Source organism: Eulemur rufifrons, chromosome 29 (genome assembly GCF_041146395.1).
Source record: "Eulemur rufifrons isolate Redbay chromosome 29, OSU_ERuf_1, whole genome shotgun sequence".
Taxonomy (NCBI): Eukaryota; Metazoa; Chordata; class Mammalia; order Primates; family Lemuridae; genus Eulemur; species Eulemur rufifrons.
Genome location: NC_091011.1, coordinates 51193364 through 51217776, shown reverse-complemented (window position 1 = coordinate 51217776; position 24413 = coordinate 51193364). Strand labels below are relative to the sequence as shown.

Below are 24413 nucleotides of genomic sequence, written 5' to 3'. Positions count from 1 at the left end.
CTCATTTTACTATCATGAGCACCAGATATCACAAGTTCTATTTTGTAGATGAGTAAATTGAGAATTTAAGTTACTTCTCAAGGATCTACAATGATTCATGAGGCAAAAGTTGACCCTGTTGGCCGGGCGTGGTGGCTCACGCCTGTAATCCTAGCACTCTGGAAGGCTGAGGTGGGTGGATCATTTGAGCTCAGGAGTTCGAGACCAGCCTGGGCAAGAGCGAGACATTGTCTCTACTGAAAATAGAAAGAAATTATATGGACAACCAAAATATATATACAGAAAAAATTAGCCAGTCATGGTGGCGCATGCCTGTAGTCCCAGCTACTCAGGAGGCTGAGGCAGAAGGTTTGCTTGAGCCCAGGAGTTTGAGGTTGCTGTGAGCTAGACTGATGCCACAGCACTGTAGCCTGGGCAACAGAGTGAGACTCTGTCACAAAAAAAATTAAAAAAAAAAAAAAATTGACCCTAGATTTCTGATTTACAATTAAAACCCTTTCCATTTTAGTAAATTGAAACTATTGTCATGAAATCCATTCATTCATTAAATTCTTGAGCACCTACTATTAATATATACCAGAAATTTCTGAGAGCTGTATACACAGTAATGGGTAGGACAGAGTCCCTGGCCTGATGAACCTTAGTATCTAGGACGGTGTTTTTCATACTATAGAGTGGAACCCATTAATAGGTCATGAAGCTTATTTAGTCTGACCAGTGTTTTTGAAAAGAAAAAAATAGAAAAATCTTAGAGTTCATTACATATAATAAAGGTAAGCCATGACGGGTAAGTTGTGAAGACTTATATGTATATGTGTACCAGGTCCAGATAAAATATATTTATTACTGTGAATCACAATCAAAGAAATTAAAAGGTCACTGGTCTATGGGATCTAGTACTATGCATGAACATGTCACTGACCCACTGTGGTAAGAGTTTAAGCAACTCATTTAATATCTCAGTGCCTATTTACTTTATTATATATTCAGTTCAGTTTATATCCATTTCCCTCCTAAATACAAGGAAGTATGTTTTTTTATAAATCAAGAAAAACCCTTAACCTGAGTTCATTAGATAAAGCATATATTTTATTTAGGTTGTACATAATTTATGTACTTCCAGTAAGTATTATGCCAGCACTTTATTCCACTGGGTAGTTGTTACCAATATTGCTGTTGGTTTTCTGATTTACTCTCTCCAGAGGTAAAAACAAAACCCCATGTATAGATGAGAGTAAGCTAATAGAGCAACAGGGTTATCTGGTCCCCTCCATGTAACAAACTTCCCCATAACCTAGAGGCTTAAAACAACAACACTTTTATTATCTCTCATGATTTTATGTGTCAGGTACTCAGTCAGGACTTGGCTAGGCAGTTCAAATTAATCCAGTACTGCACTCCTATCAAGGATTATAGAGACATGACACACTTAATCCCATGCAATACCAAGAAGTCACCCAGACTGGAAAGTACAGCCATATCAATTCCCAGTTATTCTCTGGCAAGAGAGTGGCAGAAGCACCACATTGCTCTGGGGCACAGGGAAGCCTCCTGAGGGCAGCTAAAGTGGTGGATGGCAGAAAGTATTGGTACTGAATTTTTAAAGCTGAGAAATTGCTCTAAAAGGATGGAAAACCATGACCAAACTCAGAAGCAGCCATGGAAGGAAGAACGCCTTGGAAAACTCACTGTTTAAGGAATGTTTTACATATTGCTATGTGCAAAAGATGTGTCTGATTAACTAGATATAGTGGAAGTCAGAATTATAAAAATAAATGAAAACTTAACTTTTCTCCATTAGGAGTACCCATGGGTCAATGGTTCCCAAATGTTTGTGTACAAAAAAATAACCTCTTTGAAATGGGGATGGCCTGGCCCCACCCATAGATAATCTGATTCATGTGGTCTCGGGCAAAGGCCAGAAATCTGGTTTGTAACAGATACCCCAGCTGGTTCATGGAAGTGGTCCAAAGAAAACATTTTGAGAACCTCTGCCCAAACCATGCTTGTCTACTTCATCCTCTGACATCAGTGCAATGCAGGAAGGTCTTAGACCATCAAGGAGGAAGCAGGGTTTCAGAGACGGAGTGGCGTTCTGAACTCCCGTCCTCTGCCGCGTGATGCCAGTAGCCACATCCCCTTGCAGTTATTTCCCAAGCTGCCTCTGCAACCTCCAGGGAAGGCATTCCAACATAGAAGCACCTGGCATCTCAGAAAACATTTACTAAAAGTGGGCATGCTCCTTCCAATGGCAGTATAACTCAGAGACCCTGAAATTCCAAACTCATACTTGTAATGCTGCTCCCACACCCACACACATAAGCAAACATCCTTTGTATTTGGGTGAAAAAGAAAAGAGGTCATTCTTTATTCTGTTTAGCTTTAGAAGAAAAAGAACTTCCCAGAGTTGGTTCCTAAGGAGAGACAATCAAGAACATATGCTGATAATGTAAATAAAACTACATAATATTGAAAGAGATAAGCTGGAAGTACACATGAGGTTAGTCAGCATAAAACCCTATAGGAGCCATGCAGGTGAGAATGTTGGCATTAATACGATTTTGTATCAGCCTGGACTGGGGAGAGGTGAAAAATGAAGTCTTCCTCATAGTCTATGGAGTTATTATGTACCCAGACTTGGTCCTATGAGGATGTGTGTGTCTCTTGTTCATGGTAATCATTCAGATGTATACATGTCATTATCATTAAGATCAGCCAAGAGACTCCTGTTAACTAATGATGCCCAGATTGAGGTCCCCAAGGAGTTGTAGGCATATGGAGATTGATTTCTCTGCCAAAACCTTACTCAGAAAGTCACTTGTCTGGGTGGTAATGTGTGAACTGCTTAATTAATAGAATTATTCTTTATTACAAAGTATCTTCACATCATAAAAAGCGGCAGTTTGAAAAGATCAAGAGTCATGGCATAATTTTCCACACAGCTACAGCAACAGAAAGCAAATGCATGAGGACAAGGCTGTATTTATCAATGGCCAAGCCTTTGAAGATACTCTAGTTAGTAGGGGGCAAGCCATTGTTGAAGTCTAAAGATGACTTTATAAAAGAATACCATATCACATAATGCCCAAGTTTCTTCTCTACAGTGCAACTCCGGAAAAACAGTATCCCATGCCCATACTCTAAGTTCAGGGAGTCCCATAATGACACTATGTCCTAGTCTGGCCAGGCAAATTAGCAAGTTATATGGTAACACAGACTGAATTGAAGGTCTTTCTTGCCACAGGCATAAATATATTATAAACATAAATCCTCAATAAGTAATGCAGGAAAAGCCTATTCAGCAAGTTAAACCAGCTATGTCCAGGGCAGACTATATCTAAAGCATCCAAATCAAATAAACCTCAATGCATTTATCCCTTTGGAAAGTCCACAATATTCCTGAGCATCTCCCTTTCACTCCCTTCCTCACTGAGCATGGGAAAATAGAGAGTCTCCAGCTATCACAGGTAACCCTACATGCATTAGAGAATTGATGTTTAGTACCTCTCCTCTCTTCTGTTTAACATTGCCCTTGTGTTTGTCTCACAACTGCCTTTTGAAAAACCTTAAATCATTTTGTTTTTATATTTAATATTTCATTAGGTTTTCCCCAAGCAAATATATCCCATCTTCCTTAATAACAGTGACCACAACGACTGGAGCTGGGAGGGCTGCTAAGCAACATTTATTCTAATAACCACATTTCTAGATGAAAAAACTAGAGCCCTATTAGATACATTAAGAAATTTGGTAACTGAAGTCTCAAAAGCTCCTATATGGCCCCTCTGGATTTTCTGCCTCAGCTCAGTCACAAAATTCAGCTCAGTGACTATTCTGACAATGAGAATCTTAACATCTGCAAATTCAATGATTTTTTTTTTAAGTTAAAAGCTTCCCCTTTAGCACTACACCTGATGGCATCTTGTTCTATAAGCATGGGTACAGACTTGTATTATTCTCAAAAGCCCCATGCCAGGGAGCTCAACAGCTTAAATCATGTCCATCTGAGACCCCATTGTCCACACAACCAAGCTGCTCACAGAGAAAGCATGATCTTCCATGGGGCTACCCACAAAGCTTCTCAGGAAACGTGATTTGATGAAGACAAATAAAGGAATATTGTTAGTGTTGACTGGCTAAATGTTTATGTCAAAGACATAACTTCCCCCATTAAGTGGTATTTAAAAGCAATTATCACTGTATTGAGTTAAATTACACTGCATAGGTCCCTCTTCCATCCTGTACATTTGAACAGAATGCAAACTCAGAAAGAGTTCCTAAATCAGAGTTCAATATAGTATAAGCAATACCTACAGTCATCCGCATTTTCTTGTAACACCAAATTTATGAAATGTCTTTGAGAACATGGCATTATGCTCAGAACTATGTAGATATGCTAACTTTAAAAAGAAAATATGTACATGATGAATTATTGTTTGTACATTTGTTTCAGATGCTCAATTCCTTAAAACAAAGCAAACAAGGGTCTAATATCAATTTATTATACTCTATTTCTCTTCCCTACTTCTTTTCTTACTTTTAGTGAAATTCTCTGGAGAATACCCCTAACTGGAGAGATTGGCGTGTCCATATAGGATGAAAATCCCTACCCATATGAAAAAATATATAATGGGGTGGAGTGGGTCCGCCCTACCCAGTGTAATTTCAGAGGCTTTGGGAGAGGGCCCCCTTACCAAGTAGATGACTAATCCTACTGATGTGACCAATCATCAATTCACTCATTCATTAAAGAAACTTTTGGATGTAGGTTCAGCTGTAGGCACTGGGGACATAGTAATAAACAAAAGAGACAAATTCTGCACTCAGTGTTTGCATTAGGCCAGAGGAGGAACTCAGACAGATAACCAATAATGCATAATGTATCAGCTGTTAATGAGTGATGTGGATAAACTAATATGGGGAATGGACAAAGATGACACACTAGGACTGGAGAGAGTTACTATTTTTCATGGAGTGGCCAGGGAAGGTCTCTCTGATAAAGTGACACTTGAGCAGAGACATACAGCAAACAAAAGAAGTGAGCCTTGCCAACATCTGACAGAAAGACATTTTCTAGGCAGGGGGAACAGCAAATGCAAAGACCTACAATTGAAAGGACATCAAAGAGGCCAGTGTGGTTATAGGCAGATGAATAGGGGGAAAGCAAGAGGAGATGAGGACAAAGAGGGAGAAGATCATGTAGGACTTTAGAGGTCACTCTAAGGACTTTGCTCTTCTATTGAAAGAAATGAGAAAGCACTAGAAGGGTTTCATCAGAGGTGTGGTGTGGCGTTACTTTAAAAGCATCATTTTTGGCTGTTTTGGCATAATGTAACACAGAGAGCAGGCAGAGAGATCACTTAGGAGGCTATTGTATTGTCCAAATGCTGGTGGCTTAGACCAGGGTGATAGCAGTGGAAGCTCATAAAGTGTTAAGATACTGTACATAATTTGAAGGTGAAGCTTACAGGATTAGCTCCACTAGAAAGGAGGACTGATGCCTGACTTATTTTATTAGAGTTTAACACTTTCAGCTTCAGTCTTTTATCCCTATGTGTAGTAGCACACGCAGCTCATATTAGTTATTTGAGTCTCGGGGTGAATGAGTTTCTGATCCTTGCCTGAAACCATATTTGGATAGAAAGGAGAAACCAGAGATGTTAGGCAATGAGAAGAATAGAGAATTGATAGAACAGTACAAAAAAAATTGATTTCTTTCATTTACCAAATATTTATTGGGCATTCACTTTTGTGTTTTTTGATGAAGGGAGAACAGAGTAAAAGAACATGATTTACAAAAAAACAGCATGATGTGGCAACAATGGAGAGAGAGAAATTGAAGACCGCTGTGGTTTGAATGTGTCCCCCAAACTTCACATGTTGGAAATTTAATCCCCAAATGCATGTGTTGATTGGAGGTGGTGCCTTTGGGAGATAATTAGAATTAGATAAGGTCATCAGGGTAGGGATCCCATGATGGGACTCATAACTTTATAAGAAGAGGAAGAGAAATCTGAGCTTGTTGTGTCTCACCCTGTGATGCTTCCAACAATGTTATGACGCAGAGGAAGACCCTCATCAGATGCCCAGTGCCATGCTCTTGGACTTCCCAGCCTCCAGAACCACGAGCTAAATAAATCTCTATGCTTTTTAATTTTCCTAGTATGTGATACTCTGTTATAGAAACAGAAAACAGACTAGTGCAATTTCTGTTGATAAGGTAAGTAAGTTGTATCATGGGTTATAAAAAAGATCCATGACATATCTTCTCTTTCTATGAATCTTGTCTCACAAGAAGAGTATCACTGAATGAAGAAGTCTTTGCTTTCATACAGTTTTAATTCCACATTTCAAAACCAAGTCTTAGGTTGTAGATTTTCATTTTTACCCCATAGCATAATAAATATGATGATCTTCAATCTACTTTTAACAATGTAAGGCCATTACTTGGGTCATAAAGGGAAAACAATGCCTAAAAATTCAGTCCATATTTCTTAATAATGAAGTCTTTGACTTCTACCACTGTGAAATCTCTAACACAGCAGGAATACCAAACCAGTGGGTAGTAGTATCATCATTTGCCCAGACAACATATATGAACCACAAGAAGAACGTCTCCTGGAATGAGACCAAGGGACCTTAGCACAAGTAAAATTAAGATGATTAGTAAGAAAACAGACCCAATGATTAAGCAGGACAGCAAGGCAACAAACAGCTGGGGGAAACTGGATTCCATTACCATAATATTAAAATATCTAAACAAGCAGACATCCTGGGAAAAATTGTTTGGGGTCACTGGGAACAAGGAAATGGAACAGATGGGGGCAAACTAGAATGTCTGTTCTGTTGAAATGTTTGTTTTATTTTTTTCCAAGTCTGACGTATTACACAGTTATAGTAACACGCTGACTCTCAGGAACCAGTATTAGCCACTAAATTGACTAACAGACTTGGCATCCATAAAAATCTATTAAATAAATATGTTTAGCATTGATTGAGGGCCCGATTACCTGAAAAAAATAGAGTAATTTCCCCCAAAGCCTGGCCAGCCCATGCATTACTGGTAGAAGAAAAGTGGATTTCAAAGAACAGAAAAAGCTTCCACTTGATGACTACATTGATCTCCAATGTTTCACTAGTTAGTGGAGCAAAATATGCCTTTTGATGGCTGTGAATTGCCCTTTTGTGATCAATAGTGGAACTTATGAGGTCTTTTTCAGTTACCTTCAGTTTTCATTTTGAATGGCAAAAATCACCACCTTAGCCTAGAATAACTAACAGCTGCTACTCACCCCAAGTCCCAGGAAAGCCAAAAATAAGACTACACGCCTTTTATTTCTGGCAGAAAGGGTGATTATAGAAATCTACTTAACTGTACTTAAGAAAATGTGCTAAACTTACCCCATTAAAAATCCCAAGAGAATTTCATCAGAATAATAGCAAAAGCTCCTCACAAACACACAAACAAAAAAAATGTCAGTACTTTGCCCTTCCACATATTTTACTACCTTAGGGAATAACAGATGGGCTAATATGGGAGGCATATGTAAAATATTTATGAAAGGCAAAGTAATTGAGATAGTAAACTCATAAAACAATAATTTCCTCTACTACATTCAGCATCATGTACAAAAATGAGATTTTTTTTTAAAATAATGAAACACACTGGCAAAAGCTACAAATGCAATCGTATAAAAGCAGCAGAAAAATACAAATTAGCATTCCCTTCAACACACTACGAAGTGTTTAGGGGAATAAATAGCTGCAGAAAGAATCTTGTGAGTTTTGCTGTTGCTATTTCTTTTAAGAAGGCCTTAAATTTGTATTATCTTTCTCTCAAAGAAATTAGACATTCTTGACACAGAGTGTTTCCTTTAATATCCCTATGAAGCATGTAGATAACTCAAAGTTATTCTATTAATTTCCATAATGATGTCCATGGGGTGCAGAGAAGACTATTTTAAACTAGAACTTGATGATTTTCTGTGCATCTAGCCTTGTACTCCTTACCTGGGTGTCAAAATTCACCCAATTTTTAAGAAATTAGAATGCAATGACCAAGCCAACTATAAAAGTACGTGTCAAAGAATAATATTACATCAAGTTCCACAACAGGATGGGGAACATCAGAGTAGGTTTATGATAAAATCTTAAGAAATGCAAGTAGAGAGAGTATTAGACTAGTCCAAGGTAGATGGCAAGGGGCATTGGCATACTAGCCCTTAGTTCTCCTAGACCTACCCCCATGACACATCATTTCTCTTTAATCTCTGAAAATGAAAAACCCGCACAAAGATAATAAAACTTGATCCTGGAAAAGATAAAGAGATTAGTCAAAATTTCAAAGGCAGTATGCCTGCTATGGGAGCTCACATCTGAGCCAGTTCTCTTTGCAAGGGTAGTTTCATGGTCATTGCCACAACGTGGCTTGAGAAACAGAAAAGCCCACCTGTCTGAAATAAGGCTGCTCACAGACCTCACATTTGCTGATCATTTCTTTAGTTAAAAGATTATTTCCTTCTTGAAACTGCTATTGGTTTCCTCATTCTTTGAAATGCAAACATTTATATGATCATTCAGGAAATATTTATAGAGAGTCCATTCCATGCCCAGCACTAAGGATAAAAATAATGAAATAAACAAGCAGAGCCATTGCATATTTTCTAGTGTCCAAGAATTTAGGACACTAACAAAAAAAAATAATAATAATAAGCAAAAAAAAAGAATCAGGCAGCAACAACTGAATAGGCTGAATTTCAAAACTGTGTTTTATGAAAGAAAGTAATGGACTGGCCCTATTTTAGATTAAATGGCCTGATGACAGCTTGAGAAGGTGATATTTCAGATATGGATGACAAACAAGAGTCAGATACGTGATGATCAGAGGGAAGAACATTCCTAGCAGAGGAAAAACCTACTGCAAAGGCATAAAGTTGAGAACAGATTTGCTGTGTTTCAAAACAAAAGCAGGAAGGGAAAGAGAAAATGTGGAACGAAGTGAACACAAAGATTGGTGAAGTCCAAATCACACCATGATTTATAAGCCAGAATAAGGAGCTAGCACAAAGGGAAGCCATCAGAGGTGTTGTGTAGGTAGATGAGTGATATTTAAAAATGCTCTCACTAAAAAAAAATAAAAAAATAAAAAAAATAAAAAATAAAAATGCTCTCACTGCTGTTTAGAGAATGTATCACAAAAAGGCAAGAATGGAAACAGACATGCCAGTGGTACAGCTATGGCATTGGTCAGGAGAAAGATAATGGTGGGTTGGCCCAGGTGGTGAATGCAAAGATAGAAGTAGTTGGCATAAATATAGAGTTGATTGGACCTGATGATAGGTTTGACATGGGGGCAGGGGCAAAAAGTGAATGAAGCATAAATTGTAGACTTTTGGTTTGGGTAATTGGCCAGATGGTGAGATCATTCACTGAGGCAAGGAAGGCCAGATGGGGACAGGTTAGGGAATCAAGAGTTCTGCTCTAGTCACTGATTTTTAAATGTGTACTAAACATATATGTGAAGATGTCAAGTAGGCACCTGGATACAAGGGGCTGCAGAAACAATACATATTGAACAGTCTAGAGTGCTCTCCTAAGTTTCCAGTGACATATGATATGAATTTCACTTTGTCTTGTTCTTTCTCTTACCTTACCTAGCTTTGATGAAGCTGGAATTAGATAAAATACATGAAAATACTTTATATAATTAAAATATTTCAAAGAATAAAGTAAAGCCTTCACATTTGGAATTATTATCACGACCACTTTCCATCAAATATTTATCTGGCACACACTGTGTTAAAAGTTTCTTCCCTGTAGAACTTTAAGGAAATGTAGATTTATGCCATTCCTGCTCTTAAAAATACTGTAGTTTTTAATGGGCTCATATTGTAAAGAAAATTGAACCTGATCTTAACAACGATAAAAGGAAAAAATATCTCCAAAAGAGTTAGCACGTCACACGACTCCATAGTAACTTTAGGCAGCCACACAGACACGACTTTATAGATTTTCTCACATACCTAGCCAAGTAATCAATGCAAAATTGAGGGGCTGTAGATTCCCTAGTGGTGGACCTACTGAAAGACGTCAGTACCCCAAATATGGTGAATGCTTCCCCCACTAAATGCCATATAATCTCAAATTTTATAATTAGTTATTCCTTCATATTTAAAGAAATTCTTATGCAAGTTGCAAATTTATGAGGCAAGAATATAACCACTATCAGGTGTGAACACTTTAGCATGAAATTAATTTATCTGCTTATTAACTGTGAGATATGCTTTTAAGGAATAGGACAGATGACTGGTTAATTTGATCAGGGCTGTGGTCAAGTAGACAGAGGATCAGCTCCTACGGGTCAGAGTGTATCCAGATAGGCCAATGGATGGACTGTAGAGGGACTGTAAAGGTAATCGAAGGCCATCTGTTTAACCTGTTCTCTTGGCTACATGGTTTCATCCCATGGAGAATGGAGTTCCTTGCTCTTGTCCTCATTCAGTGTGTGTGGGGGGGTGGGGGGGGGAAGCATTCAGGGTTAAATAGATATGACTTATCTGTACCTAGATTTCTCATAAAAACAAAACTTTACCAACAACAAGTTAACAGCCAAGAGTTCTATCTGTGAAAACTAAATGTCATAAAAAGAATGAATATATATAAAACATCCCTGTATTATACACACACCATGACACTGTTGTCAGTATTGTCATTAACAAGGGCATCACCATCCCTTTGGAATGCCTTCTTTCTGAGAACTGTTATGAAATTGAAGCTCTCGGAACCCAGGCCTCACTAGCATTTTCACTGAGGTTATCCACTTGAACAATGAAAATATATCAAACCATTCTCTAAGGCAGTAGAGTTCACAGATGACTCATGAGACTGCATAAGAGTTATCCCTGACCAGAGAGATTATTGATAATTCAGGTATTGAAAATAGTAAATAACTTAATAATCTATAAGAAAATTATAGTAAGCTTACAATTTTACACATTGTATTTTAACCAGTTTAGAGATTACCAGAGCTAATTTTCAACCCACAAATGACTTCTTGCAACAATGATTATGCTTATAAATTCTCTCTCCAAGAGGGATGACATTAGTGGAGGTTATGCTCCAGGATGCAAACTAATTTTGAGCAGAACATATTTAGAAAGTTGACCTACTACGTCATTAAATCATTTGGCATTTTCCAAAGCCAAATTGAAATGAGTTCTTAACTTAATTTTAGCCTAATGTCTGGGAGTACGCATGCCATTACCTATTTGGCCCACTTGACTAACTTCGAGTGTTCTGTCCCACTTTGTTTTCCAGCCTCCGCAAGCACGTATGTCCCAACGGTGTGCAACGGGCGGGAAGTCCTCGACTCCACCACCTCATCTCTGTGATTGTGAATTGCAGTTCAGTTTTCGTGTTTTTAGACTGTTAGACAAAAGTGCTCACGTGCAGCTCCAGAATGCAGCAGCAGAGCAAAAGAACAACCCTAGTACCTTTTTTTAGAAACAGTACAATAAATTATTTTTGAGGACTGTACAGTATTTAGTGATGTGCTAGAACTTTCTAGGCTGATTCTAGTGTCCCTATTATTAACAGTTCCCCCCAGAACATGGAAATAACCATTGTTTACAGAGCTGAGCACTGGTGACAGGGTCTGGCAGGGTCAGTCTACTAAAAAAAAAAAAAAAAAAATTATGGTGGCAATATTAGGTAACTTTTTTTCCTATGAAGTTTTTTGTAGGTCCTTGTTGTAACTAATTTAGGATGAGTTTCTATGTTGTATATTAAAGTTACATTATGTGTAACGGATTGATTTTCTCAGCACAAAATAAAAAGCATCTGTATTAATGTAAAGATATTGAGAATAAAACCTTCAAGGTTTTCCAGCATGGTGGATAATGGTTTGTTCTTTTTGAATCACTTGAGGTAATTTGAATATGTGGACTTCAAATCATTTCTACTTTTAATGTTGGAAGAAATTATCTAACTGTGTTTTTTTTTCATATCCACACACACTTGGAACTCAAGCTGTTACTCAGCTGAAGAGGCATGAGCAGATCTAGACTCATTTACAGATTGCAATGATCAGAAATTGGCTGGAGGGCACACCATAAATATCAAGCCAATTCAGAGGCCAGATGACAATACACATGTTGGTTTTTTAAAGCCACATCTGTATGATGGCCAAGAATTTTCCAAATAGGGCTCTCAGAATGTAGAGTTTCTACATTCTGAATGCAGAGACCATCACTTCCAGGAAAGGCTAAATGGCTCTCATGTCCAAAAAAAAACTGAATTACTAGGAAAGAGATGTGCAAAGCATCTTGCCATTTCTTCGCAAAATCACTCCCACCACTCATAGCTGAATGAGGCAATAAGATCGCAGGATGTCTATTTACCAGTGCTTTTCCAAAGTACTAGTACCAATGCTCCAGCACAGGCTTGTCACTAAACTCAAATATTTTGCTAACCTAAATAAAGGAGTGAACAGGGAAAGCATGGATAGGCTAAAACTGGCTTATTCTTACCACATGCTGTCCCATTTCTGTCAACCTTTAAGTCACAAATCATTTATTAACATAGGAAAATTTACTGAGAACCTCACTACGTGCCAGATCCTGTTCCAGGTACCATGGACAGAGCACACGTTAGCTTCCTGTGTCTCATGGGAGAAATTAGTATAAACTGGGTGGCTTAAAATAACAAAATCTTTGTTCTCTCACACTTTATGGAAGCCAGAAGTCTGAAATTAAAGTATCAGGAGGGCCACGCTCCTCCAGAGGATCTAAGGGAGAATTCGTTCCATGCCTTTCTAGCTTCTGGTGGTTGCCAGCTTCCTTGGCTTGTGGCCACATTGCTCCAATCTCTACCTCCATCTTCACATCACCTGCTCTTCTGTGTCTGTCTTCTGCTCTCTGTGTGTCTTACAAGGACACCCATCCTTGGATTTAGGGCCAACATGGACAATATACGATGATCTCATCCTGAGATTCTTATTTATTTCGGCAAAGGCCCTTTTTTTCAAATAAACTAACATTCTCAGGTTCTGGGGATTAGGATGGAGACATATCCTTTTGGGGCCACTATTCACTAAAAAAGAAAAAAAAAAGATGAATAAGATATAGTCCTTAACTTTAAGAAGCATAAAGGCTGGAAAATATGTTAATGGCAATGACCAAGGAAGACAGTACAGGGAAAGAAGAGAATTAAGGATATGAATGAAGGACCCACAGGCTAAATAGTCAGGGCCTGAATAATCAAGACATGATTATACTATTTTAAACATCCAAAAATAATGAACAGGTGCACCAAAGCCAAGAGGACTGGCCTTGAAGGAAATAAAGAAATCAGAAGTTGGAAATTCTTCCCTTCCCTTCCTTCTGGATGCGTTTGAATCAGCAACAACCCAATCAATCAATCCAAAACCTACAAGATGCTCAAAGACAACAGTGTTCACCAGTCTCTGAATTCCCACATCCAAGTAAGAACCTGGAATTTGGGGAGTGTAGCAGGGTGGATGGGTAATGGATTCAACAGTACTGAATGACAAAAATGAATCCTGCTGTGACTGAAACTGGCAGGAGTGCTAGATAAGCTGTTCAGAATGAGCATCTGCTCGGGATAAAGGCTGCGACAAGGCTGATGGGAAAGAAAATAAACTCAATCCACTGATAGAATGTGACAGTCTGAAGAAGGCAGTATCAGATGGGTCGTGCAGAGACCTGGCTGATGCCTGAAACAATCAAACTGATCATGGATCTTTTTAAACCAGACAATTAGGCTTGTGCATGAATCTTCAGAAAACTATGTTTTGGGGAGCTGGTTTTTGATCCATGCCCACTACATTCATGCCCTAAAAATGTATTAACTGACAGTTCTCATCATTTTCTTTTTCCTTGCCACAAGCCTTGTTTCTAATTAGAAAGTATATCATCTAACATGTCATCTCTAGAAGCATGTTTTTTAAAAAACATTCAACATATGTATGGAAAATAGCAGCTATAAAATCTTTTTTTACATAGCCATTTCAAGCAAATGGGTTTTTGTTGATTTCTTTGTTTTCTTTTTTGAAATCCAGTAACATTTCATCTTTCCAGAACATTAAACTGTTTGAGCCAGTCCACTTTTGCAAAAACTTTCTGAATTGAAAGAACCCAAACAGAATGATGTATCCCACTCATTAAAAAAAAAAATATATATATATATACATATATACATATATATATATATATATATATTTATATATATATCAGGGTGACGTTAACAACATGGCAGAATAGGAAGCTCCTGACTCTCCCTCCACCCACGAATGTACCAAAAAAAATCTATTCACAGATCAATTCCCTCTGAGAGTCAGAGACCAGTTGAGAGACTCCTACCCACCAGGCAACTGAGAAAACACCCACACTGAGTGGATAGGAAAAGCTGAGGCTCCCTCTGGCACAGACCCCGCCCCCGGCACTGCACCATAAAATAGGGAAAGGAATCCGCATCACCCAGCTTCTCATTGTGGAGAGGAGAGTTTAGACCTCACCTACACCACCCTAACTCTAAAGTTCCCCATGATATGGCTTTTAATTCACCAACTCTGGGAGCAGAGGGGATTAGACACGTGAGTCTCTCTAGACCACAGGAAAAAAGCAGCATTATTAAACAGGCATGCAAGCACTTCTAGGGGCTTCATGCCCTAGAAGACATAAAGAAAAAGGGCTTTAAAAATGCAGCCCCCTGTCTCCCTGGAGAGGACACATTCTTCCAGTGGCTACCTGGCAGGCTGGCTTCTAACGAACTAGCATTGGGAGATAACAGGGCAGAGAAATAATAGCTCACTGGCAGCCTGAGAAGCAAATCAGCACTTCTTGAGCCTCTTCTCCCAGTTTGCCCCAGCATTAACTCCAAGTCTATTAATCCCTCCTGGAAGGAGTTTGTTCACACATTGAGCACCCCAAATTTTATAGCTTCCACCAAAGGGACTGCATCCTAAATCTCCTACCTCTGGGAACAGAGGGCACTGGCATATACATGTCTCTCTAGACCATGAGAAAAAAAAGTGGCAATTTATATGGTCAAACTAGCACTTATGAAGGCTTCATCCCTCACAAGCTGTCCAGAGAAGGGGCTTAAATTTAGCCCCATTTCTCCCTGGAAGAGGTTTATAACACACTCTTACAGTGGCTATTTGGAAACCAAGCTTCTAACTAATTTGCATCAGGGAATTAAAGGGGCAGATAAATATTAACCCACCGCTAGCCTGAGAAGCAGACTGGCATTTCTCCAGCCTTCTCTCCCCATTTTCCCCAGTGATAACTCCAGGTCTTTTAATCCCTCTTGGAAGGAGTTTGTCCATGCATCAAGTGCTCCACTTTTATAGCTTCTACTCAAGGTACTTCATCCTCTAAACATCCTAGCTCTGGGAGCAGGGTAAGACCACAGAGAAAAACTGGCCGTTTTATATGCATACATAAGCATTTGCAGAAGTTTCAACCCCAAGAGCAGAGAAGGGGCTTTAAAAATGCAGCTCTCTGTTCTTCCCAGGAGTTTATACCCACATTGGGTGCCCCGACATTTATAGCTACCTCTACAAAGAACTCCATCCTAAACCTCTTAGCTCTGGAGCAGAAGAGACTAGGCATAAGTGAGTCTCCCTAGATTACAGAACAAAGAGGTGGTTTTAAACAATCACAGAAACACTTCCACGGGCTACACCCCCTTGGAGCAGTACAAAAAAGTGGCAGGAGCATGCACCTACCATTTTGTCTTCAGAAGGAACTTATGACACCCAGTGCCAGTGGCTGCTTAATGGCCTGGCTTCTGATGAACTTGCACTGGGGAGCTAACAGGGCAAACAAACAATAATAGCCTTCTGGCAGAGCCAGAGTTTGGAGCCTTTCCTCTGGCTTTCCCAGTGATAAATACAACTCTACCCATTCTTCTTGGAAGGAGTTTGGCCATACATCAAATGCTACAACATCAATATTTCCCACCCAAGGGACTGTCTCCTTAATGACCTAGTTTTGGGAGTTCAATGGGGTTTTGCATTTATTAATGGCCCTAGACCACAGAAAACAAAGAGGCAAACATACAACAGACCCATTTTCAGCAGCCATCTCCCCAGCATCAGAGGCTGCAGCCTGAACATGAGGACAGGTAAGTGCAGAAAAAGTGGAAGATAAAAACCCATGCCCAGCTTCACCATGAAGACGGAAGGAACTAAAACACACATACATACTCAATACCCCAACCTTACCAGCTACATCTAGGGAGTCTGACTTCTACCTTACCAGTCTTGGGGTACTGACAGGATATGACACATCCTAAGCTTCATACACCTAGAGCCACCATACACAGAGAGAACAGTCTGAACAAACACAGAAATTTGAGACGCAACTTAAAATCTCTGGCCAGATGAATTAGTGAGATCCTCTATAAGAAGTCAGTCTGAAAAACCTGGGAAGGTAGTTGTCTTATAAAATGCACAGATACCAACATAGAAAATTAAGCAACAGGGTATTATATTCCAAATAAAACAACAAGATACATCTCCAGAAGCTGAACCTAATGAAATGGAGATACGTGATTTATCCAACAAAGAATTCAAAATAATGGTCCTAATGATACGCACTGAGGTAAGGAGAATAATGCAAAGACAAACTATGAATTTCAATAAAGACATAGAAAGCATGAAAAAGTAACAAAAAGAAATCATAGAGCTGATGAATACTATAGCTGAAGAAAGGATCAATGAAGGCAAAGACAGATCACTGGAAATCACACAATCTGAGGAGCAAAAAAGGAAATGAATGAAAAATAGTGAGGATAGACTAAAAGACTTATGGGACACCATAAAGCATTATAACATACACATTCTTAGTGTGCCACAAGGAGAAGAGAAAGAGAAAGAAATGGAAATAAAACATAGTCAAAGAAATAATGGTAGGAAACTTACCAAGCCTACGGAAGGAAATAGAGATACAGAACCAGGAAGCCCAAAAGATATCAAATAAGATGAATTGAAACAAACCCACCTCGAGGCACATTATAATTAAAAGTTAAAGACAAAGACAGAGTGTTGAAAGCAGCCAGGGGAAAGCAACTTGTTACACACAAGGGAACCTCCTTAAAATTATCAGAAGATTTTTCAGCAGAAACCTTATAGGCCAGAAGGGAATGGGATGATATATTCAAAATCCTAAAAGAAAAAAAAATTGTCATTCAGAATACTATACTCAGCAGCCTTGTCTTTCAAAAATGAGAGGGATTAAAAATTTTCTCAAACAAACAAAAGTTGTGAGAGTTTGTTACCATTTCTCAAACAAAATCCGTGAAAGTTTTGTTACTGCCTCACAAGAAATGCTAAAGGGAGCTCTTCCAGCTGAAGGAAGGGGATGCTAATTAGTAACATGAAAACATATGAAAATATAAAACCCTTTGGTAAAAGTAAGTACATTATCTAATCCAAAATACTCTTATACAGTAATGTTAGTGGATAAATCAATGATATCTTTAGTATAAAAGTTAATTCAAAACTATTAAAAACAGCTAAAGCTATAATAATTCTTAAGAATAAAAATGTTTAAAAAAATGCAAACTGTTGACATCAAAACATAAAAGGTGGGAGTAGGGAGAGTAAAAATGTAAATTTTGAGTATACAAAGTTAAGTTTTTATTGGCTTAAAATAGCCAATTATAAGTATAAGATGTTTTATGTAAGCTTCAGAGTAACCACAAAACAAAAGCCTATAACAGATACCCAAAACATAAAAAGAAAAGACCCAAAGCATACCACTACAGAAAGTCCTCACACTACAAGGGAAGAAAATAATAGATGAGGGAAAAGACAAAGAATTTATGAAGCAACCACAGAGCAATTAACAAAATAGCACTGGTAGGTCCTTCCCTATCAATAATTACTTTTAATGGAAATGGATTAGATTCTCTAATCAAAAGGCATAAAATGGCTGAATGGATTTAAAAAAAAGATTCAACTATATGCTGTCTACAAGAGATTCACTTCACCTTAAAGGACACTCATAAACTGAAAATGAAGGAATGGAAAAAGATACTCCAAACAAATATAAACAAAAAGAGAACAGGGGTAGCTGTACTTATTTCAGAGAAAATGGACTTTAGGTCAAAAACTGTAGAAAGAGACAAGGAAAGTAATTATATAGTGATAAAGAGGTCAATTCATCAAGAGGATATAACAATTATAAACATATATGCACCCAACATTAGAACACCTAAATATATAAAGCAAACATGAGATCTGAAGAAGGACATAGGCTGAAACACAATAATAGATGTCAATACCACATTTTCATCATCAATAATAGATATCAATAGCACACTTTCATCATTGACAGATCATCCAGACAGAAAATCAATAAGGAAACATTGGATTTGAACTATACTTTTAGACCAAATGGACCCAACAGACACATACAGAACATTCCACCCAATAACAACAGAATATACATCTTTATCAAGTGCACACAGAACATTCTCTAGAATAGATCATATGTCAGGCCACAAAATAAGTATTGACAAATTTAAGAAGACTGACATCATAACAAATATCTTTTCTGATCACAATGGTATCTAACTAGAAATCAACAGCAGGAATCATAGAAAATTAACCAATATGTGGAAATTGAACAATATGCTCCTGAACAACTATTTGGTCAAAGAATAAACTAAAAAGGAAATTTAAAAATACCTTGAGAAAAACAAAAATGGAAATGCAACATACCAAAACTTATGGGATTCAGAAAAAGCAGTTCTAAGACGGAAGTTTATAGCAATAAACACTTACATCAAATAAACAATCTAACTTTATACCCGAAGGAACTAGAACAAACTAATCCCAAAGTTAGCAGAAGGAAGAAAATAACAAAGATCAGAGGAGAAATAAATGAAATAGAGACTAGAAAAACAATAGAAAAGATCAAGGAAAGCTAAACAAAATTGACAAACCCTTAACTAGGCTAACTAAGGAAAAAAAGAAAAATGACTGAAATAAATAAAATCAAAAATGGAAAAAAAAGCATTAAAATTGAGAAATAGAAAGGTTCATAAGAGATTACCATGAACACTTATATGCCAACAAATTGGACAACCTAGAAAAAATAGATAAATTCTTAGAAACATAAAACCTGCCAAGACTGATTCACAAAGAAATTAGAAATCTGAACAGAACAACAATGAGTAAGAAAATTGAGTCAATAATTTAAAATGTACCATCAAAGAAAATCCCAGGACCAGATGGTGTCATGGTTCAGCTGGCTTGAGGTCCCATCTGCTGGCAGAAGCCCAGGAAAAACTGCAGAATAGGGGAGGGTGGAAAGGAGCAAGGCCTGCTCCAGACTGCCTGACTGAGGGTCTGAGTGTCTGAGACAGCCCCACCTCCACACGAAGACTTTCTGGTTGAGGGGGGCTACTTCAGCCCCTCCCTGGCAGCTTGGCCCAAAGGTGGGGAACAGACCTTTGACCCTGCTAAAAGCATTTGTGGAGCTTGAGGGCAGGCTCACACAACCCGGTCCTGTCCAGCCTCACTCCCCTCCCTCACCTGCCCCTGTGAGGTGGAGAATAAGGACACACCTGGAAGTCCCAGGGCCCCACCCACCACCTGGGGCATTACAGTCCTTCTCCTGAGGAACTACAGCTGGTCACAGGACCCAAAAATAACACTGCAGCTTATTCCTTTCGGCAAGCACCACCTACTGATAGGTAGGTCAATTTGCACACCCTTTTACTACATCTACTCACTCATCACACAGGGTTCAATCAATTCTCACTCACAAGCACCACCTACTGCCTCAGAGATTAAACTGGGCATGTCATTATTAAACAAAAGAAAATCCAAAGTAAGAAGCAATAGCTGCTCCAGATGAGACGGAATAAGCAAAAGAACTCCAGAAGTAAGAAGAATCAAAGCGAAAGCACACCCCCAAAAGGGAGCACCAGTTCTCTAGCAATGGATACTAACCAAAATCAGAATATTGAAATGACAGATGAAGAATTTTGAACATGGATTATAAGGAAGCTCAATGAAATGCAAGATAAAATGGAAACCCAACACAAAGAAACCACAAAAACAATGCAGGAAAGGAATGAAAACTTAACTAAAGAAATTGAAATATTAAAGAAAAATCAAACATAACTTTTGGAAATGAAAAATTCATTCAAGGAATTACAAAACACAGTGGAAAGCCTTAAGAATAGGTTAGGTCAGGCAGAAAAAAGAATCTCAGAACTTGAAGACACCTTTCAATTCAGCAAGTCAGTCACAGAGATAGAGCAGAGAAATAAGAGGAATAAGCAAAGCCTACAAGAAATATGGAATTATGTAAAGAGGCCTAATGAAAGAATCATAGGCATCCCTGAGAATGAAGAAAAAAATTCACAAGAGTTGGATAATTTATTTCAGGGAATACTTGGGGAAAATTTCCCTGGCCTTGATAGAAATCTAGATATCCAGGTACAAGAAGCTTGAAAGACACCTGGGAGATTCATCACAAAGAGGCAAACACCATGACATATAGTCATCAGACTAGCCAAAATAAACACGAAAGAGGCACTCCTAGGAGCCCTAAGGTGAAAGCAGCAGGTAATTTACAAAGGAAAACCTATCAGACTAACTGCAGACTTCTCAACTGAGACCTTACAAGCTAGAAGGGATTGGGGTCCTATTCTCAGTTTTCTCAAACAGAATGATACCCAACCTAGAATTTTGCATCCTCCAAAACTAAGTTTCATATATGAAGAGGAAATAAAGTCTTTCTCAGACAAGCAAACACTGAGGGAATTTGTCAAGACAAGACCAGCCCTGCAGGAAGTACTCAGAACTGCATTATACAGGGATCAGCACAGTAGACACTCACCAGTGTAAAGTCACCCAAAAGCGAAAGGTCAAAGGTCAGATATCACAATGGCTCAACAGATAAAACAAAGCAACAAAATTCTACTCAACAAGATGAACAGAAATCTACCCCCATTATCAAGTCTTTCAAGAAATGTGAATGGCTTGAACTGCCCACTGAAGAGACATAAGCTGGCCAAATGTATAAATATATACAAGTCTGATCAATCTGCTATCTTCAGGAAAAATACCTAACCCACAAGGACTCATTCAGACTGAAGGTGAAGGAATGGAAAATAATATTCCATGCAAATGGAAACCAAAAGAAAGCCGGTATAGCAGTTCTCATATCAGATAACTTAGTCTTCAAATCAACAAAAGTAATGAAGGACAAAGATGATTATTACATAATGGTAAAGGGAACAATTCAACAAGAAGACATAACAATTCTAAAGATTTATGCAACTAACACAGGTGCGCCAAGATTCATAAAGCAAATCCTATTTAGTCTAAACAAAATAAACAGCAGCACCATAATAGCCATGACTTCAACACCCCTCTCACAGAACAGGACAGATCCTCCAAACAGAAAATAAACAAAGAAACAATGTCTGCACTATCTGCAGGATGGGCACACTTGTAGCTGTGACTTGGGCAGTGAAAAGGCAATTTATACAACCAAAGTGTTTGTACCCCCATAATATTCTGAAAGAAAAAAATAAAAATAAATACCAAAAAAAGATATACAAATGGCCAACAGATATATGGAAAAAATACTCAGCATGTCTAATCAAAAGAGAAATGCAAATTAAAACCATAATGAGTTATCACCTCACAACTGCTAGTTTAGCTATTCTTTTCCAAAAGGTAAGTATTGGTGAGGATGTGGAGAAAAGGGGAACTCTTACACACTGTTGGTGGTATTGTTAATAAGTGCAGCCATTTTGGAAAGGAGTATAGAGCTTCCTCGAAAAATTAAAAATAGCATTGCCATAGGACCCAGCAATCCTACTACTATGTATATACCGAAAGGAATTGAAATCAGTATATTGAAGCGATATCTGCACTCCCATGCTTATAGCAGCACTCTTCACAATAGCCACTATATGTAAACAACCTAAGCGCCCATCAAGGGATGAATTTATTTTGGTGAAAATGTGGTATATATATGTATACAATGGAATACTATTCAGCCTTAAAAAAAAAAAACACAGGAATTTCTATCATTTGCAATAACATGGACATACCTAGAGGACATTATGTTAAGTGAAATAAGCAAGCCACAAAGAGACAAATACCTTATGATCTCACTTATATATGGAATCTAAAATAGTTGAATTCTTAGAAGTAGAGATTAGAATGCTGGTTACCAGAGGCTGGGGTGGGTGTGGACCTGGAAAGGAGAGATGTTGGTCAACAAGTACAAAGTTTCAGTTACGTAACAGAAATAAGTTCCAGTGTTCTATTGCACAGCACAGTGACTGCAGTATAGTTAATGATAATATGTTGTATATTCAAAACAGCTAAAAGAGAGGATTTAAATGTTCTCGCCACAAAGGAATGATAAATATTTGAGGTGATGGATACGCTAATAAGCCTGATTTGATCATTCCACAATGTATACATGTATCAAAACATATTATACCCCATAATATATACAATTATTTGTCAATTAAAAATAGTAAATCTTGAAAAAAAATCAGAACCTAACTATATGCTTGATTATCCACGCTTTTCTGAGAGTTTACAGCTTCTGAGGTGCTCTGTGTCTTCTCTAGTTTAAATATTAATAGACTTCCCTGCCCACTCAAGGTTTATCATGGTAAAATAAAACAGTCCCCATTTTTACACTGTGAGGCAAGCTGGCTTGTAGACCACACAGAGGACAGACTAAGAGTGTGGACGAGAAAGGAGGTAATTCAGCCAGCGTACCTTTACAGTTTTCAATTCCACACTTTCTCCAGGCTAATCCCTGCTTTATTCACCCACCCACCATCACAGCTTTGAGCCCGAGAGCTCCTCAGTCCAGATCTGTCAGCCTGGAGAAGCCAAGAAAAGTGAGGTGCCAGGAAGATGGGACACCAGCATGGAATTATAATCACAGCTCTAAAGACAAAGGCAAAACCCATAAACAAGGCAATTAGCACTCCTGCTCTGTGACAGAAGGTGTAGATTTGCATAATTCCCACTGGTTTAATGCTTTTATTTGGAAAGCAATCAATGGAAATCTGAAATCAGTCATCTGAGATAAAAGAAATATTGCCCCCTCCAAGCCAGATTTACCAATATTCATTAGCTATTTTAGACAGAACTCTCCTTCCAGGGGTCATTAGTAAGATGGAGAAAATTCCAGCAAATTAAAAGTCTTACTGGGACATTTTATTCAAGGAAATTGGATATCTGTTTTTTGAAGCCCGTTATTAAAGGAATCCTAAATGTCTTTTGCAGCTCAGTAAGTCTTTAAAAAGGAGTTGGTAAATGTATACAGATTGAGGTGGGCCCTATCTAAACTAATGCAAATAGACCAGGGGACCCTCTCCAGTGTCAGAGCTCAAGAACCTATGCTGAAGCTATTTTTATGCATCAACATTCCCTACTTCCATATGGTTACTTTAAATGGATCTGTATATAAGACCGGATATCTCCAAATCCAGTTATTTCAGCAATAAATGTTATATAAACCCCAAAGAGAGAAGGCATTTTAAAAAAGGACATGAATAGAAACTTTTCAAAAGAAGATAAACTAATGGCTAACAAACATATGAAAAAATACTCAACGTCTCTAATTATCAGGGAAATGTAAATCAAAACCACAATGAGATATCACTTATCTCCAGTGAGAATAGTCTTTATCGAAAAGTCCCAAAACAATAAATGTTGGCATGGATGCAGAGAGATAGGAACACTCATGCACTGCTGGTGGGACTGCAGACTAGTACGACCTCTGTGAAAAGCAATATGGAGATACCTCAAAGAGATACAAGTAGAACTACCATTTGATCCAGCAATCCCATTACTGGGCATCTACGCAAAAGAACAAAAAACATTCTATAAAAAAGACATCTGCACTAGAATGTTTATAGCAGCACAATTCACAATTGCAAAGATGTGAGAACAACACAAGTGCCCATCAATACATGATTGGATTAATAAACTTTGATATATGTATACCATTGAGTTCTGCTCAGCCACAAAAAAACAATGGTGCTCTAGCACCTCTTATATTATCCTGGATAGAGCTGGAGCCCATTCTACTAAGTGAAGTATCCCAAGAATGGAAAAACAAGCACCACGTGTACTCACCATTAAATTGGTTTTAACTGATCAACACTTAAGTGCACATATAGTAATAACATTCAGCAGGTGTCAGGCAGATGGGAGAGGGGAGGAGAGGATGGGTATATACACCTAATGAGTGCGGTGCGCACCGTCTGGGGGATGGACATGCTTGAAGCTCTGACTCGGGTGGGGCAAGGGCAATATACGTAACCTAAATATTTGTACTCCCATAATATGCTAAAATAAAAAAAATTTTAAAAAAAAAGCTTAGTGGATT

At 38.2% G+C, this 24413-nt stretch overlaps 1 protein-coding gene across 3 annotated transcripts in view; it reads left to right on the top strand.

Moving 5' to 3' along the window:
- GRM3 (glutamate metabotropic receptor 3) overlaps positions 1 to 11431 on the top strand; it is an 85039-nt gene extending 73608 nt beyond the window's left edge. The window contains exons 5-6 of one of the 3 annotated variants that reach the window (XM_069462078.1): positions 5127 to 5134; positions 11317 to 11390. In XM_069462078.1, the coding sequence (XP_069318179.1) occupies positions 5127 to 5134; positions 11317 to 11390 (82 nt within the window). Of the gene's footprint in view, positions 1 to 5126; positions 5135 to 11316 lie in introns of all 3 variants that reach the window. The other 2 variants (XM_069462079.1, XM_069462077.1) reach the window with 2 other exon arrangements.
- Positions 11432 to 24413: the final 12982 nt, after the last annotated feature.